General features: G+C 44.2%; 1 protein-coding gene across 14 annotated transcripts in view; it reads right to left on the reverse strand.

Moving 5' to 3' along the window:
• Positions 1–15,610: 15,610 nt before the first annotated feature.
• Positions 15,611–19,950, reverse strand: part of AAK1 (AP2 associated kinase 1) — a 164,175-nt gene continuing 159,835 nt past the window's right edge. For all 14 annotated transcript variants that reach the window (XM_087863469.1, XM_087863472.1, XM_087863470.1 and 11 more), the window contains one exon: positions 15,611–19,869. In XM_087863469.1, coding sequence (XP_087719595.1) covers positions 18,740–19,869 — 1,130 coding nt within the window. In that variant the 3' untranslated portion in view covers positions 15,611–18,739. The remainder of the gene's footprint in view (positions 19,870–19,950) is intronic.

A 19,950-nucleotide genomic window follows, 5' to 3' on the forward strand; every position in this document is an offset into this window, starting at 1 on the left:
ACAGTAAGCCTGCGCCAGGGCGGGTGGAAGCCCCGGCGCCGCTTGCGCAGGCGCCCTCGGTAAGGCACGCGGGACTCTGCACGCACGCGGAGCCCGGCATCACCTTTCCTTCTTGATGGGTGCTGTGCTTACAGGGACCGAGGCCTGCAGGTAGAATACTGTTCCCCACCCCTAACCCTGCCACATGGCCACTTGGAGCATCCTGCTCGCGCTCCAGACCCAGCTCAATGGCTGCCTCGGAAGACTCCCTGGAGCGCCCCCATGGAAGAGTTTCCGCCTTTCTCCAGCAAGATGCCTGTCCTTCGACCATGGGGATGAGGTGGACCTGTCTTATCCTTCTGTTAAGCTGGGCTTGTAGACGCTGTCATCTTGGACCGACCCCACGGAGGACTCACCTACTCACCCTTTGCCGTATAAGCATGAGTGTTGGACTAGTTTCCAGAGCAAAGTACAAAATCCCATTAACTACTGTTCCAGAACTTTTCTTGAGTAGTCCGCTTTCTCTAGGATAAGGGTTCTCAACATGTGGACTGGGGGCAGCAATGAATGGGAACACATTGGAAAGACCAATTAGCAGGCCCCGCCTTAAACTTACTGAATCACAATCTCTGAAGGTGGGGTCTTGTAATCAGTTTGGGTTTGTTTTTGTTTGTTTTTGTCTTTTCTAAGATTTTATTTATATATTTTAGAGAGAGAAAGCATGAGCAGGGTGAGGGGCAGAGCGAGAAGCAGACTCCCTGCTGAGTAAGGAACCCAATGCACGACTGGATCCCAGGACTCCGGAGTTACGACCTGAGCCGAAGGTAGATGCAACCTACCAACTGAGCCACCCAGGCCCCCCAAGTAGTCGGTTTTAATACGACCTCCAACTAAAAATTGAGAACCTCTGCTCTAGAAGGTAAGCACAGTACTGGTTTCTGGACTAGGAACACACCTGTTGTTGGGCAGATTGAAGCCACACCCGATATAACCGTGGTGGTTGCTATGGTCCAGAGAAGTGTCTAAGGGGGCGGGTCGGCTGCAGGCCAGCTGCAGGCGTGGGCTTGGACGCTAAGCAGGCCGTGGCTCCTGAGTGCACTTTGCATGCTCGGCGCTCTTGCCTTCAGAGCCAAATGGCATAAAAAGAGTTTTAATCTTTTAAACACTTTTGATTTTAGTTTTTCACCTCCCATTCCTCAAACCACTGAAACCACACTTCTTGTGCCCCAAATTATTTCCCACCTCAGGGCCTTTGCATAAATTGCTCCCCTGTGGGGAATGCCTTTTCCCCTCTCTCTTTCTCTTTTTTTCTTTCCCCCTCTTTTTTTCTTTAATCGCTTGTATTAATTCCCCCAGGTCTGAATATAAGGTAGGGATATTCTCCCTAAATATCCTGACTTAGGGGGTCTTTCCTGACATCTCTTTTCATCCCCCAACCAAATAGTCTCCTTCATTATTCTCTCTCAACATACCTTCTCCTTTTCCTTCATAGCGCATTGTCTCAAGTTAAAATTATAGATTTGAGTATTAGTTTTTCTAATGACCATTTCCCTGCTTTATCCAAGACTTACGAGGGCATGTCTGTCTCTTTACTCTTGTACGCCAGCACCGACTGTAATACCTGGCACATAGTAGGTGCTCAGTAAGAAGTAGTTGAGTGAATGTAGTCACCTCAACCCTTTTGTCAAGTCCGATACACTCGTTCACTCTGTGTGATAACCGTGTGGATAGCAGAAAGAGAGGGCCCGGCCTCAATCACCCCTTAGCTGGTGCTATGCCAAGGGCAGGGCGTAGCATCTTATGGAGAGGACTGTGGCCATTGGCACATGAAACTGGGGTCAGCAGCCAGGTGGACAACTCAGGAACAGATGTGAAACAGCCTTCATTTTTTCCCCGAAATATACTAGAGGGAGGGTGACTCTTTAGGAAAAAGTAAAACTACTACTTGAGATATCTGGATCCATTTACGCCCCGCTTATTCCTCTATCTCCATACCACACATGTACACACACACACACACACACACACACACACACACATTCATTCACTATGATAACTGATAAACAACTGATATTTTCCCCAATACTATTTCAATAAAATGTTAGCTCTGTTTTAATTCTTGGTTAAGATTACCAGACCATGTGACATGGACCAAAAAATCATTTATTTACTCATCACCATTTATTCAATAACTATTTTTTAAGAATGAAACCTTTTCATTTGCAACGACGTGGATTGAGCTAGAGAGTATAATGCTAAGTGAAATAAATCGGAGAAAGACAAATACCATATGATCTCATTCATATGTGGAATTTAAGAAACAAAACAAGCACAGACAAAAAATAAGAGAGAGAAATCAGAAAGTAGACTCTTAATTATAGAGAACAAACTGATGTTACCAGAGGGGGGGTGGGGGGTGGGTGAAATAGGTGATGGGGATCAAGGCGTGCACTTGTCGTGATGAGCACTGGGCGAGGTATAGAATTGTTGAATCACGACGTTGTACACTTGAAACTAATATAACACTGTATGTTAACTAACTGGAACTTTTAAAAAACTTTTAACAATGATTTAGAAACTTTTTTAAATGATTTAATAATAACTTTTTAATTAATAATTAATTTTCAGAATTCATGTGTAATTAACATACAGTGTTCCATCAGTTTCAGGTGTACATGTCGGATTCAGCACTTCTGCACACTACTCAGCGCTCACCAGGGTGAGTGTACTCTTAATCCCCTTTTACCTGTTTTACCCATCTCCTCATCCACCTCCCCTCTGGCAACCACAAGTTTGTTCTCTATAATTAGGAGTCTGTTTTTTCCGTTTGTCTCTTTTTTCCTTGTCCATTTGTTTTTTTTCAATGACTATTGAGTGCTTTCTCGATAGCATGGTGCCAGGCACTCTTTGTCTTGGGGAGTGAGGCAGACAATGCTAGTTACCTTCCGGTGTTCACTTTCCCCTTCTTTACTAGCCAACACTGACTTTGCTCCAGTGGCAATGTGTTCAGTCTAAAAATAAGAATTCTCCTAGCCTCTCATGCAACTATGGCTTGTCATGGGGCACAGTTCCATCCAATAAGATTAATGTGGAAGACAGCCCCAACTGTCTGAGAAGGTTTTGCTTTCCCGCCCTCAGCACGGGCCCTTCTTCCAGCTTGCCCGGGGGCGGGAATGCTGACGAGAAGGCAGCCATGCTTCAACCATGACATCCCTGAGGCAATGAGCCAACAACCACCAGCAACCACCTTCTTTCAGACTACTGTGGCGCGAGGAAAAAAAAAAAACAGCCACAGTTTTGCTGATGCCATGGGTTAATCAGGTTTCCCGTTACTCACAAATGATCAAAATCCCTGGTACAAGGATATAAAGGTGAACAGAACAATTCGTGGTCTCAAGGAGCTCCTAGAGGAGAGACGTTGTAAGTCTGCAAAGGCAGCCCCAGAACAACATGCTCCACAAGGGCTCGCTGGTGGCCCCCTGGTGGCCAGGGCCCACGGGTGGCAGGTGGGAGAAGCGAATGAGGACATACGGGTGAGAGGAGAGCCCTAGGAAGGCTTCACGTAAGAGGAAAGTCTTGTGTTGAGTGTTGAAAGAAAAAGAAGCGTTAAGATGTTCCAGCAGTGGCTGGCAGCGCCCGTGCGGAACCGGACCACCAGCTCCAACTCCTGGTTCTGCTGCTCACTTCGTGGCCTCCCTGGACTGTGAACTGCATACAGGCACGCAAGTTTATCTTCTTGAGTTAGTTCCCAGTGCCTGGCATTTAGGAGCAGCTCAAAATAACCTTGCTGAATTGAAACCTCTCTGAAGTCCCATAGAACCGGGCACCTTCTACCATATTGTATTTCATGATTATGCTAATTATTTATAGTCGTTTACCCCCTCTAGAAAGCATACGGCACAAGGGTGCCTACATTGGTAACTGAGGTATCTCACATGCCTAGAACAGTGCCTGGCACACAGTAAGTACTCAATAAATACTTGTTGAATGAATGAGCCCTAAATTTTCTAATCTGTAAAATGTAGATAATAATATCTATCAAGGGTACCTGGGTGTTTCAGTCAGTTAAGCATCTGACTTCGGCTCGGGTTGTCATCTCAGGGTCCTGGGATCGAGTTCTGCAGTGGGCTCCTTGCAGGGTGGGAATCCTGCTTCTCCCCCCCCCCCCGCTGTGTTCTCTCTGTCTCTCTCTCAAATAAATAAATAAAATCTTAAAAATATATATCAAAAATGGTCGAGTGGATAAGAGAAAAATGTATTTCAAGTGTCTTGCACTGAACTTGTCACGTGGGTAGCTGTAACGATGCTATCATCTTCTGTAAAACTTGGAGACCCATTTCTGACACATCTATAAGCAGCAACACCTGAGGTCAGCAGCCTGGTCTGTTTTTCTCAGAACTGAGACAGGTTTGAGCATTTCTGGGGACCAGTGACAATTCCAGCAGAAAAGTGTTCACCTTAAGTACCGAAAAGCCTGCCAGGAGAGAACTGGTCCTGGGAAAGAATTCCTCTCTGGGGAAAAAGTCAGTATTCACGAATTTGGTGCAGGATCAGTGAACTCTGCTGCTCAGACTGTCTTTGGCCCAATAACTGTAGACTCTGGCTGAGGTTCAGGAAGGGGGCTTGAAACCAAGGAGACCCACAACATAAGAGGGCTGCTTTGTTAAAACATCCCAGACTGTGTGAGCCCTGAGCCCTGGGTCCTGCTGCTTTATTAACAGGCTGCAGCAGCCCCAGTCTGGACAGGGGAAGTCCAGGATGTGACACCATGGGTGCCTTGGCCTTCTGGGGCTGATCTGGCAGCAAGTGGCAGAGCAGTTGAAGTAAATATGTAAATGATAGCAGAACAGAATCTATTCCAAGCACATGTGATGCCAGGAATAGCTGGGAAGAGAGGGAGGTCATTGGAGTTTCTACGAGAAGGTGGGAAAAGAGAAACATTGTATTGTGACCCTATTTTTCCCAAGAGATCAGTTAAGGTCTCAAGAAATGTTAACCAGGTGACAACAAAGATCGTGCCTTCTAATTATCACTCTAATTACATACAGCTCTCTCCACACTCTCTTTGGTTGGTTGCCCAAGAGAAAAAAATCTCTTCCTCTTTCTTAGAAATTCTAGAATAAACATTTTAAAAGCAAAAGTCCCTGGGCGCCTGGGTGGCGCAGTTGGTTAAGCGTCCAACTCTTTGTTTTGGCTCAGGTCGTGATCTCAGGATCGTGAGACTGAGCCCCGTGTAGGGCTCCATGCTGAATGTGGAGTCTGCTTAAGACTCTGTCTCCCTTTCCTTCTGCCCCTCCCCTCTACGTTCTCTCGATCACTCTCTCAAATAAATAAATAAAAGCAAAAGGTCCTACTTTAGTATTTCCCCAAATCACTTCTTAGAACTCCTCTGCTATTTTATGCTTGAAGGCTTATACCGACAACCACCAAAACCTTGGCTTCCTTCATCACACTGCACCTGTCTGCTTTCACCTCCAAAGCCAGGAAGGAGTCCTTAGATTTGAGATCTAAGAGGACACGGGCTCATTTGGGTTTGTTGTTGTGTGTCCGTAGCCATAGGAACATCGCCTCTGGCCGTGCAGGTTGTGCCCTTACAGCCCTAGCGGCCACGGTAACGCAGGCTGCAGTGTGGATCATGACCCCTGAGGTTGTACCGCAGCATAGCCCTGTGCCACAGGGTATGGTCTGGAACTTTCCCTGTGGTTTTAGAGTTTGGGGTAAAGCCTCAAAGTCAAAGACATAGGGTGATAAGGGCTCCAACATTTTAAAGTGATTAGAGACAGCCCTGTAAGCTTCCTGAAGATGTAGAAAAACGGTGACCACCCCCTCAACCCATCCTGGCTGTATAAGACAGGCCAACTGCAAACCCAGTGTTAGGGCCGCAGGGTGCCTGTACGGGAGGGTGGTGCTGTCTCACCTGATGGGTGCAGGCTTCCTGAGCTATAGGAACTCTAGGTCTGCCTCCCCAGTTACTGGGGTAAAACATGAGGAGGGAGTCCTTGCAGTGGCCCCAGGAGATTGGGGGTGAAGCCTAAAGATAGGAGGCTGACCGAAGCATCCCACAATGGCATAGCAAAGAGGGAAGGAACTGGGGACCAGCCTGCACTTGTGGCATTTGGAGGAACAAGGATGTAAGACTTTCCCATGCAATGAGGTGATACTGCAGAAGCGAGCCAGGCTGAACTGTTCTGGAGGGCTCCCGCTCACCAGGGTCCCCAGGAGGGCAAGGGGTTCCAGCTTACCAGTGGGGTATACCACCAGCGGCAGAAGCGGAGGGGAGTGCGTTGCTGGAGTTAGAACAGGGGTCAGCAAACTTATCTGTAAAGGGCCAGAGTAAATATGTTAGTCTTCCCAACCATATGGTCTCTGTCACAACCACTCTACCCTGCCCTGACAGAGCTAAAGCAGCCGTGGGCGGTACACACGTATATGGCGTAGCTGTGTCCCAATACAACTTTGTTTATGGACACTACCGTGTTCATTTCCTATAATTTCATGTCATGAAATATTATTCTGATTTTTTTTCCAGACATGGAAAAATGGAAAAACCATTCTCTGTAGCTTGGATTTGTCCCACAGGTCATTGTTTGTCAACCCCCCAAGCTGGAGTTTTAACACCCTGGACAGGAACAGTGCAGAAATCCACAGGCTGCCCCAGCCAAGGAAGAGGACTGCTGCATGCACCCTAATCCCGATGCCCCACCTCCTGCCCCAACCTGCAGGAGGCAGGTGTAGAAGGAGGACGCTGGTCCCTGAGCCCAACCTAAGGAAAGGAGGGAAGCTCTGAGGCAGATGTGAGATGGAAGTCGTAAAGACTTGGCTGGATTTTTTAATACTTGAGAGTACTTTGGAAAGTAACCAGTAAGCGATGGGATCTGCAGGAATTTCATCAAGGAATGAGGCAGGACATTGAAGCCCTTTCCTGAACTCTTACTTACCTTACTGAACTCAGTCTATTTAAGACACTGGTTGCAGGGGCACCTGGGTGGCTCAGTCAGTTAGGTGTCTGCCTTTGGCTTGGGTCATGGTCCCAGGGTCCTGGGATCGAGCCCCATGTCGGGCTCCCTACTCAGTGGGGAGCCTGCTTCTCTTTGCCCAATTTATTATTTTTTAAGTAATTTTTTTATTTTAAAGTACTATTAGGTTTACAGAAAATTTGCGAAGACGGTGCAGACTGTTTCTGTGTGTCCCTTAACCAGTTTCCCCTGCTGAGAGCATCTTACATTATCATTATACGTTTGCCAAAACTAAGGAACCAGTGTTACTATTTATTACAGTTGAGGAGCCAACATTAACCAAACTCCACAGTTTACTTGGATTTCACTACTTTTTCTCTAATGCTCTTTTTTTGCACCAGGATCCTATCCGGATGTATTGCATTTACTTGTTGTATCTCCTAGCATCTTCTGGCCCATACCAGTTTCTGAGACTTCCCTTGTTTTTGATGCGTTTGAGAGTTTTGAAGAGTGGTGGTCAAGTATTTTATAGAATGTCCCTCAGTCAGGATTTGTATGATGTTATTCTCTTGGCTAGACTGGGGTTCTGGGTTTTGGAGAGGAAGACCATGGAGGTGACGTACCCTTCTCATCACATCATATTAAGGGTACATATCATCGACATATCACTGTTGATGTTAACCTTGATCGGCTGGCTGAGGTGCTGTTTGTGAGGTTTTCCACTTTAGTAAAGTTACTCTTGCCACCTCCCCTTTCCATACACTATTTTTTGGAAGCACAGCCAACACTCAAAGTGTGTGGAATTAAGCTCTACTTTGGAGGCAGGAGGGCCTACATAAATTACTCGAAATTCTCCTATGTGAGATACGTCTTTTCTTCCCATTTTTTCAATCACCTTTATATCAGTATGGGCTGTGTGTATTTATTTTATATTTTGTTATAATCTACTACTATGTTATTTATTTTGTTGATCTCATTGTTCCAGCTTGGACCATTGGCAGTTTTCAAGCTGGTGCATGTGTCCCTGTGGCTTTATTTATTTATTTATTTATTTAATTTTTTAGCACTTCTTTACTCTCTAGCAGTACGAGATACTCCTAGGTCACCTTGTGTATTTCCTGCCCTCAGCCACTTCTCCATGGAGTCCTGGTTCCGTCCCTTTAGAAACCAAGATCGGGGTGTTGGGTATGCTGGTTATCCATTTTCTTTTCTCTCTCTTATTCCTTCATCTCCGTCTGCTCCCTCTCTGCAGAGTGTTTCTCCTCAGCTGCTAAGATGCGACCATATCCAAGTGCTTCCCCCATGAATCCTTCTGCACCCATATCCCCCACTGGCAGGCTCCCTAGCACTCTTCATTTCCATTCAAGCTCATGACATGGTCACATTTTTTAAAAAAGATTTTATTTGTCAGAGAGGGAGAGAGAGCAAGCACAAGCAGGGGGAGCAGCAGGCAGAGGGAGAGGGAGAAGCAGGCTGTCTGCTGAGCAAGGAGCCCGGCGTGGGACTCAATCCCAGGACCCTGGGATCATGACCTGAGCTGAAGGCAGATGCTTAACCAACTGAGCCACCCAGGAACTCCTTGGCATGGTCACATTTTTATATGAATTTGAAAGTATTACATGAAAGATTAATAAAATGCCAACTCCTGTGCACAATATGAAATACATGCAAATATGAAAAACTGTCAGGTAAAGCACAACTTCAGAGCAGGCAGTCTGAGGGAGCTGTGCCATCACCACATGAGGGAGTCCAACAGACATCACTCACGCTGACTGAGCACCCAACATGGGCGCTCTCCCGAGTACAACTCCTAACAATGTATGACGGGGGCATTTAATGTTACCCCGTTTTACAGATGAAGAAACAGACTCGGAAGTTCAGTGATTTGTTCAAGGTGACACAGCTAGGAAGTGATGGACGAGGGACGTAAGCCTAAGCAGTTTGAACCCATGTTCTTCACCTCCAGTCCTCCACACGAGGTATCTGTTGCCCTTTGTCAGTAAGAACAGTGCTTTTGTCAGCTTGTCTTGGAACTTTGGCGAGTACCTTCAGTGACTAGTTTGCTACTGCTGCTGTGACAAATTCTCACAGACGTGGTGGCTTAACACAGCAAACTTCCTCTCTTATGGTCTGGAGGTCTGACACGGTCTGGTACAGGTGCAGGGAGTCTGGAGTTGGTTTTCACTGGACTAGAGTCAAGTTGTTGGCAGGACTGGTTCCTTCTAGAGGCTCTCGGGAGAATCTGTTTCCACGTCTTTTTCATCTTCTAGTGGCTACCTGTATTCTTCGGCTTCCTCCGTCTTCAAAGTAGCACTCCAGTCTTTGTGTCTGTCACCAGATGGCCACCTTCTCTGACTTCTCCTGCATCTCTCTTACAGGAAGCTGTGATGAGGTTGGGCCCACCCGGATAATCCCAAATAGTCTTCCCATTTCAAGATCCTTAATTTATTCATTGTAATTTTTTAAAGATCTTATCTATTCATTTGAGAGAGAGAGAGAAAGTGAGCACAAGCAGGGGGAGAGGCAGAGAGAGAGGGAGAAGCAGACTCCTCCCTGCTGAGTTGGGAGCCCGACACGGGGCTCGATCCCAGGACTCTCGGATCATGATCCAAGCCGAAGGCAGATGCTTAACCATCTGAGCCACCCAGGCGCCCCTCGAGATCCTTAATTTAATCACACATACTCCCTTTTGCTAGATGAGGAGTCCTTCACAGGTTCTGGGGATTATGACATGGATGTATGACATGGATAATGTCGGAGGCACTACTCAGCCCATCACAGTGACCACTGGTTGTTTTGTTTTGTTTTTAATTCACTGACATTATAATGTAATTCTCCTTACTTATCCTACCAATGTCATTAAATATTTGTTCAATGATGTTACTAGTATGAGAACTGGAGGAAAAAAACACATTCAAATCAATAATATTGGAATGCAAGTTTGATATAGTAAGATATGGAAAAGGCTGTTAGATTAAGAAAGATAAATCTTTTAAGGAAAAAACCAATATATAATGTAAAAAACAAAACAAAACTGGGGGCCAGGTTGGTGTTCTGGGGGAACAGTGGAGCTGTGGCGTGCCCTTAAGTTGTGGATTAGGAAAGGTCCTTGTATAAAATGGAACCACCTTGCTCTTAAAATATATCCTTCCTTCTCTACACCCCGCTCACTCCTCAAGTCACTGCAGTCTGCACCCACTTTACCGAAATTGCTCTTGCTGAGGTCACCTGTGGCCTCCCAACGGACAAATCCAGGTAACATTTTTCTATCTCTTTTAATTTCTCTGCTAATGGCCATCTGGACAGCTTCACTTCGACAGTCCACATGCAGGACCGGAAAGTCGTTTTGAACTTCTGCAGCTGTTTCACCCAATGTTTTTGAACACATATTTTAGTTGGGCTAATATTGATGAATTTTCATCAAGAAACTCCATTAAGCAACTCCATTAAGCCAATTAATTTTTGATCAATTTTCAATGCAATGTATTTCCATTTTGATGAAATTATTTTCATTAGGATCAGGTCTCTCTGTATGTTTTATAATGGAGACTTATTAGTCAATTTTTGGTTCATTTCAAATTTTACCAATGTATCTTCTGCTACTGAGTTCTCTTGTGGCTACTATACCTACAAAAACTCAAATTTCCTGGTCAAAATTTTGATTTACACTTTGTCAGAATTTCATCTTTTCATCAATTTTTAATGATGTGCGGTTTTAACGGATTTGAATTTTACTTGAACTGAACATTTCTACCAGTAATATTCATTATAAATGGAATAAAGGTTGACAGTTTATATTTAATTTTTTGTTCCTCCGTGAGAAAACTGTGATCAATTCCCCTCTGATAACTCAAGGTTTCTCTGAAGAGTAAAAACAGAATCTGTCCTTGAGGTCAAAGGTCCTGCTCAAAAACAGGGTGTGCCTGGGGAGATCTGGTAGAAATACTAATTTCTCCATATGTGAGTTGGGGAATTCCGTATCTAGTGATGATCTTGGTCCCAAAACCTTGGTGCTAGAGAAGTGGAACGCCTTCTATAGAGAATACTTGGACTCCTTTTGGGCCTCTGGGCTAAGCCTACATGAAAGCAGGATGAAGAATTACTTGTCTTCTTCCATATAAACTGAGATGCTAACTGAAGCCCTCTAGATCTTACTACCCCAATATAAAGAGAGGTAAGTAAACTCAAGGAAAAATTGTTAAGACGGAAGGAAAAAGATCCTGGTCTCCAAATCCAGAGGAAAGGTCTAAGTCATCTGCTCATGGCTTTTCTCTGCGTCTCACTCTGGTTCTTCCCACTTGCTTCTCAGTTGGGCGTGATCTAAGGACACCTCCTCCCTGGCTTTTCTCTTCTCAACCAGTCTCAGGGCTGGCAAAAATGAGCCACAAAAGGGTGAATGCAAACGATAGCACTGTGTGGGAGCCGGAGCTTCTGAGTGTGGCTCTCCCTGCAAGGAAGACAGAGCTAAGTTCCTGCCGCTGAGTCTGTCCACATTTGCAGAAGGCTCTGATTCCTGCGTCTATCTCAGTTGAGATAAATAATTATTCACTTGAAACAGAAAAAGCACAGGAACTTCACATTGTAGAATGAGGTGGGGCATATATTTAAAGATAGATGAATCAGATCTTAGATAAATCTTTAGAAAAAGGAGGCAACTTTGGTTTTGCTCATGTATGTTATACCAGAACCCTCTGGATCCCTGTATCTTCTTTGAACACCATTACCAGCTTGAACTCAAACCTGAACTCAGCCCTTTACCAATTCTCCCTGAATGATAGATGTCAAACTCATTAAAGCTCAAATAACACTGTTATTTTCTCAAATTTGGAGAGGAAATAAGCAGGCAGGTTCTCTCCCACACTATGGATTTTAAGATTCTTAGGTATAATTCATTTCTCCCCAAGATTTTTCCTTTGCACGTATGTGTACTTTGTGTACTTTTAAATTTTAATTCCAGCATAATGTACGTTATATTAGTTTCAGGTGTACAATATAGTGATTCAGTAATCCTGTACATTACTCAGTGCTCATCAAGGTAAACGTACTCTTGATCTTACCCTTCACCTGGTTCACCCATCCCCCCATCTACCTTCCCTCTGGTAACCACCAGTTAAGTCTCTATAGTTAAGAGTCTGGGTTTTTTTGTTGTTGTTGTTGTTTCCAGGACTTCTCTCTTTAATTTGTTATGTTAATGCTGGTCTCTCTTAATCAGGGATTTTTTTGTTTGTTTTTAAAGACTGAATACTTGGGGGGCGCCCGGGTGGCTCAGTCGTTGAGCGTCTGCCTTTGGCTCAGGGCGTGATCCCGGCATTCTGGGATCAAGCCCCGTATCAGGCTCCTCTGCTGGAAGCCTGCTTCTTCCTCTCCCACTCCCCCTGCTTGTGTTCCCTCTCTCACTGGCTGTCTCTATCTCTGTCAAATGAATAAATAAAATCTTAAAAAAAAAAAAAATAAAGACTGAATACTGGGGACGCCTGGGTGGCTCAGTCAAGCATCTGCCTTTGGCTCAGGTCATGATCTCAGGGTCTTGGGATTGAGTCCCATGTAGGGCTCTCTGCCCAATGGGGAGCCTGCTTCTTCCTCTTGCTCTGCCTGCCATTCTTCCTGCTTGTGCTCACTCACACTCTCTCTGTCAAATAAAATAAAATAAAATAAAATAAATAAATAAATAAATAAATAAATAAATAAATAAAATCTTTAAAAAGGAAGACTGAATAGTGATGCAGGTCATATTCAGATAACATCTTTTAGGGGCTCACAGTAAAGGTTACAATAGTGGGGAGCTCTGTGGTTTCCTTGGCTCAGTCCATATGGCCCTGCTGTCTTTTATTTTTTCATTTATGTCTCCGTATAACATCTAGAATGGAAATTAGGTCTCAGGAAGTAACAACACTGGCATTGGAAACCAACCAACCAGCCAACCAACCAACCAACCAACTAAACGTTGTTCTTTGAAACTTAAAGACACAAAACTAGGCTTGGTACTGTAAAAGGCACTTATGGAACCCTTTAATCCTGGGAAGATCTGACTTAAGAAATAATACAAAATATAAATCATTTACTTTTATTAGGTCCATTTTAATAAAGTGTATAAGAGTTTACAACTCAAAACAATTATTCATAAAAACTATCAGATACATACAATAGATCACACACAGAGTGCGATAACATAAATCCAATAGTCTGCAAATAAGAGGTGTCGCAAAAACTGTTAAGATTGACTTTATGAATGTCTTTTTCCCTTCCTTTCCCATGTTCACAGCCCTTGAGATCGCACGCACATACTGTTCCCTGGGGTCTGATGACCTCAGTATTCCTTACAGCTGGGTCGACTTCCTCATTCAGTCAACTCAAAATATTTTGTCAGCAGAATTCACCACTTCTCCATGGAATGAGCATGGTCCTTGGCCTTTATTTGGTTTCTGTGCCCTAACAAATGACATCAAACACTTTCTCTTTCAAAGGAACATCTTGCAGGCCTTGTGCTGTTCTGGTCACTACTGCCAGTCCAACACCACACATGAGCCAAGGCTTCAGGTCAAACCCTACTGAGTTTCATCCTTGTGGATGAGACGAGCATGCTCACTGTGGAAGCAGGCTAAGGCAATGGCTGACTTTTCCCACCTTTATCTAGAACAACTCCAGTTCTCGGAGTTGTTGGCAAATGGGACTGAATTCACTCAAGCCAATTACTACTGTGTTGACTACTGTCACCATTTGGTATTCTTTGGAGGCCTTCATAAGGAGGTCTTAACACCATGGCAGAAAGCATGGGGACACGGACACACACACACACACACACACACACCCCTCTCCATTCACAATCCTCAAACAGGAGTCTTTGGTAGACTCAAAGAATACAACTATTTTGCTATTTCAGAGTGAAAAGGCGATACATTGTCTTCTCTCACTCCCAAAGTCTCACTTTGTAACTTTGTTAAAAACCATTTCTGCAAACAAAAACAAAAACCATTTCTGCAATTCCTTGCCAAAAGTAATCAAACACGTACATACAGTTCTATCACAATGCAATGCAGATAACACTGACTTGATTTCAAGAACAAAACATTACTATAAACTCACAACAGTGTCGCCCATTCTGAGACTGCCGGGAAGTAGCTCGGACTAAATTTCTTACAGAATTACAAGTTCTGGGAATACTGGACTGAGCCACCAGTGTGCTGGTTAACAGCCATTTTTACAAGCTATTCCAGAGCCCTTTCACACCTAAACTTACCCCTGCGTTCTGGGGTACATTGGGCCTGTGTTAGATCATGGTGGAGAAATGCCTTTGGGTTGTGTCTCCAGAGTAAGGCTGGCCTTCTGCCAACCCTCCTTCATCTGTTCTTCTAATCCATAAGAAATGGGGAAGGTGAGTCATTTCATTCTTATTTGTAATTATTCCAGTGTGGTGAGATCATCATCGGTTAGGCTGAAATTTAGGAAGAAACTGTTTACAACTACAAAGGCACATAAAAATTAACATGATCATTCATCCGGTTATACCTCTCACCATCCACTTGTTGGTATGGTCATAGTCAGGCAATGTTAAGTGAGGAAATGAAGTGGGAACAGGAACAAGGAAGGTGAGCCAGGAAGACTTGCAGGAGTAGAGAAGCAGCAGGAAAAAGCTGTGTCTGGTAGTGTTTTAGTGATGGGATGTTGGCAACCACACGGGAGGCCTGTTCCCTAATAAAGATCAAGATACAAATGAGGCAGGGAGGACCAGGAAGTCAGAGAGCAAGGTGGCACCTGGGGAATCAAGATACTGCCAGTGTGGATTCTCACATCGAAGCGGAGACAGCTAGCTGTTTTCAGCAACCTAGAAGACTTATTCTGTAGCAAAAGAACACAGAAACAATTCCCAACCAGATATTCCTTTTTTTTTTATTTTCAAGCATCTCGAAATCTTTAAGTGAATTTCACAAGTTTGCAAGTGTTCTGATAGTTTATAAAAACAAAACAAGTAGTAGTTGACAAAGGCATTGAGAAATGAAGAATTTAAATTACATGATTCCATTTAAAATCTTCATGTTTACTCCATCAGGCAGGATTGGAGGATTAGAACCCAGGGGTGACTCTGGGCGTTTACAAAGTGCTTCTACCTCCTTAGAGGCTGCAGTCTTTCCAGCGGCTCTCTTATGTACCTTTTACCAAAATCATCCAAGTTCCAAATTTCTCAGATAAAACTGCATCTATGCGACCAGCAGCCATTCCAGAGTTGACTGGCATGTGTCCTCCGATTTCAATTCCAAAGACACAGCAGAGAATAACATTTTTCTTTATTAAAGGCACCCAAGTGACTCCATTTTAAGTTGTATCCTTCCTGCTGGAGAATGAGTTGGATCTCACCCTTCTGCAGTCTCCTACAAAATTTCCTATTTGATAAAACGCATACATATTATATGACCTATGTTCTGATGACTTTTCTTTATGGAAGCGAATACAGCATGATTGAATCTGTATTGTCAGATCACTCTGCTGATTAAAGTAAAACTGAAATCTGCTACTTTAGGAGTCAGTGAAATGTCCACCAAATAGTTTAAAACACGGATGTACATGTACTCTAAAACTTACTAAATAAATAATGGGCCAATAAGATGCTGGTATTTTTCTTGAAAGTTTCAAGAAATGTTGGTTGCCAGATTAAATTCAGACCTAACACAGGCACATGAACACATACACACATGTACACATACAAAAATTTCAACTCAGTAACCACTGAGCCCAAAATGAAATTGAATTTATGCTCGAGATTCCCTTAGGTCCTGCCCAGCATCTGCTTCTGCATCAAGTTTTGTTCATTCCATCTTCCAATCTAACAAGGACTGGGAGCCTGACAGGCCGTATGTGAGGTAAATATTTTCCACCACACATAATATAACTTCATTAATGCAATAGTGCCTGTTAGTCATTTAACACAGATTCTTTAAAAGAATTCATCAGTGCATGTTGTGGTTCAATGCTTTAATATCTAAATATATTCTGGCTCATTGCGTGCCACTGAAATGAAAAGTCACAAGTTCTTGCATTCCCTATCAGACGTGTAAAGCAAGTAACACATAAAACTAAAAGGTGTAGCATTTTGTTGACTATATATCTTCTTTTTCTCTTTAATGTTAACCTTTTGCAGTAGAGTTGTTGGAAACATGCATTTGCTACTAATTCGAAGCATCCTGAGCACTCCTAATTCCCTTAACACTAAATTTTCTAGAATTCCAGATTCAGAATGGCCTCTGGCAAGAATATTTTATCTTTAAATGACGAATTTACCCTATATGACCCAAAGATCAGTGCAGAATTTACTAGTTATTAGCTAATAATTAATGTAATATTGTCAAAATTTTTCATGCATCACTCAGTAAGAACGCAAGTAGTTTGCATGTTTATGTTCATTTCCTATTCAAAGAATGTATTTAGAGTCTCCACCCATCATAGGTCTTCAGTGAGAATAAAAAAGGGTTACAAGCCCATGCTTGACAAATGATTCAACGAAGTGATAAAATTGCCATGATTTTATTGATTTTACCTGGAGAGCTAAAATGGCTACTCCATTAGGAAGGAGTGATTAAATAACCAAAAGGAAAGACATTTTGCAGGGCCGTTACAGAAGTAATCCTGAATATTTGGGAGAGTGAATGAGAATGACCTTCCACTTGAAGAGTTCCTGACTTGGGGTGAGAACTCCCTCTGAATATTCCTATCCTCTTAGCTCCTGCCTTGGAGGGCTTTACTTGATAATGGCCAAGGGAAGAGGCTGGGGTGCAAAGTTCCATAGGCATTAGCCCAAACTATTTATTCAACTGGAAAGATGATTTTGCATCCACTGTTACACACACACACACACACACACACACACACACACACACACACACAAATCAGAAATAATCACAGGGAGAAAAGCAGACTCTTAGAAGGAACATTTAATATTCACCAAAGTGAAAGACTGGCATGGTCGGAACCTCAGTTGTAAAACCATCGCCAATAGCCCTGATCCGGTGCCAATTATTTATCTTTTAACGTGGGCACTTGAAATAGGTGGAGACCAAACTAGAAAGTGTCTTGAAAAGTTGCTGTCCATATTCTACCCCCAAGATTCCTGAATTTCAAATTTAAAGAGTATGACACCTAATCAACTGCAATCAGTTTGGCATTCTGGCTTAATTCTTGGATGAATTTCCAATTCTTAAATCATTAATCTGGTTTGGTAAGCAACTCTCCCGAAGTCTCCAGCTAATGGAGACATCACTGACATCGATTACAAGTCACTGGAAGCTTTCAGGTTGAAACATGGTGCTGCAGCTATTTCCATTAGGTTGAACTTCCTCAGCAGAGATCTTTCCATTGGGACACAAGTTTCACCTTAAGGCACTAATAATAAAGGGTCTGGAAACAGCTGGGAATGAGTCAGATCTTTCCAGAAATAGAAGATATTTGAAAAACACAAGTCAGTCACCTATCTGGCTTACTTCGACATCTACAGAGGATAGAGAATCGAACGATTTTCAGGGATAGCTGATTCAACTCTTTACTCTTCTCCCAAACTGACTTACATGTCTCAGATTTATTTTTCCTCAAGAGGCAGTGGAGAAAGGTAGCAAGGAATTGGAAAACAGAAACAAGTATGCAAATCTCATTTGTAGCCTAGTCTCATGACTGATTCCATGAGGACAGCATGGAGTGCTCAGACCTAAGGTTTTTAAGTACTTCAAAATATTACTAAGACCACATACCCAATGTGGGTATTGGGACAAGGTGCTCTTTTCTATTGCTCTGAGGGAAAAAGCATAATTTCTTAAGACCACATAAATGGAACTTGTTGGAGGAAATTTGGAGAAAAACATCTACTCCGTGAAACATCAGTTTAAGCAGGATTCTCCTACACCTTCCAATGAATTCAATTTTGCCACAAGACAGGACTAAATAAAAACAGGGCTCAAGTCAGTTAGGTCAGGAGACAAATGCCACTATGAGTGATTGTGGAGGTAGGCACAGTGAGACAGGATTTACCTAAAGGAGAAACGCTCCCTGCACACGCACGTGCATGCACACACACACACACACACACACACACACACACACCCCTATGCACTCATACTGATTTAAAAAGCATGGGTGTGGGAAGGCTCAACACTGTTCGACATGAGCACAGATATCTCATCTGTTCGCATTTCTACATAGGAAAGGATCTGACACAGGTTACACACCCACAAACACTCATGTGTGAGAGGCCAGCCTGGCTCGCCAAGACTCAGAAACAGATCCAGAGAATCCTCTGTAGAGCTGCTGGTTTTACAGGAATGATTAGTATCTGCAGGATTACACTTCCTCTTGATTTGCAGGATTTTTATCTTGCATTCCCTTCCATAAATATCCCCTTTGCAAGAGCATTAAATCAAGTCCTGAAGGGACTAATCTTGAGTCCTCAATGGACATGACTCAGAACAGGAACTGCGGGAAAAAAAACTTGCAGTAACATGGCCCCTTTGGGGTTGCGGTGCAGTATGTCTGGATTTAAACAGTCTTGGGGCAAAAAAAGAGAGCAGAGTTCTGGGTGGAGGTGGAGATGGAAATGCCTAGAAGTCCAGAAATCAATATAAACAAAAGAAATGAGCATAACTTAAAGGGGTTTCAACTAAGTATCACTGCAACTGAGTCTGTTGCCCGCAGAAGTTCTGCTCTGATACGTGGAACTAAAAGGTAAATAACTGGTGTATTTCTTATGAGACAGGCTCAGCTGGGAGTGACGTGGTAGGTACAGAGGCTGGGGTAAAGACAGAGGCCTGAAGGCTCAGGTATCGCTCCTAAGGTTTCTGCTTGCCCGACTTGGAAGGAAAGGGTGCTAGAGCAAACGGATCCGCAGCTGGCAGCTCCGTAGTCCTGGAGGAAAGGGAGGTGATGGAAACAGAGCCAGCTATCGACTGTTTGTTGGTCTGTGAAACAATTTTGTAGGCAGCGATGGGCTGGGCTTCTGGACTTGGCTCATCTTCTGGGCTATAGTGACGGGAATATTTGGATAAAGACTGGGGGCGGAATGGTTTGCCAGCCACCGGGCCTGAGACAGCTTCTTTCTGGGGCTGAGGTCCTTTGTTTCTGTCATTAGGAAGCCCCCCCGATTCCAGGGAGGGCCCCCTGGGAGAGATGCTGTCAAGATGGTCTGCTGCTTGCACAGAATGGGAGGGGTGGTTAGACTGCTGGACAAAAGCAGCCATGGAATACTGAGCTCGGACAGGGGCATACACTGCTCTCTCAAGGCCTGGGAGCAGAGGGACATCCTCAGTCTGACCGAGGAGACCGGCCTGCACGGGCAACTCCTGGGAGGTGCTCTGGGCAACCGTTAACTCCTCCATGCTCTTCTTCTTGGTAAACGGAGCTCTCAAGAACACGTCGGCCTCCTCTGGCTGGGAAGGAGCCACACTGCCCTTGGAGACAAACGGGGCTTTGGAGAAAATATCCATGTCATCAGCTGGAACCCTCGAGCTCCTGAAGGGGGCTGTGGCAAAAACATCTGGCTCCCCAAGACCGTCCGTGGTTGGTTGTGGGAGGGCTTGGAACTGGTTCTTTCTGCTGCTCTGGCCTGCCATTGCTTGCTCAGTAGAGACTTCTGGCTGACCGAACGGAATAGGTCCTCCCAGCTTCCCCTGGGGAGGCCTGCAGCTCTCATCCTCTTCTTCAGATTCCATGAGGAGAGGTCGAGACCCACTGCAGTCCAGCATGTCCCCCTCGAGATCAGTCCCTTCCTCTTCACTGCTGTGGAATGAACTGTTGCTTGAAGGGCCATCTCGGGCCAAGTAGTCAGATTCTAAATTGTTCTGAGTTTTCGTGCCAGGTACTCTGGAGGGGTCTGGATACAGGGGAAGGCCTTTAACACCCGCTGAGTCTTTAAAGTGCTCTACAGTTATGACAGGACAGGGATTGGGCTCTCTCTGGAGACCTAGAAAAGCACAAAATGCAGGATTAATGCACAGATCAGTTCAACTCTCCTTGGAACATTTAAAATGGTCAACCCGCGGCA

The sequence above is a fragment of the Ursus americanus genome, chromosome 7, assembly GCF_024610735.1.
Source record: "Ursus americanus isolate L20-20 chromosome 7, mUrsAme1.1.p, whole genome shotgun sequence".
NCBI lineage: Eukaryota > Metazoa > Chordata > Mammalia > Carnivora > Ursidae > Ursus > Ursus americanus.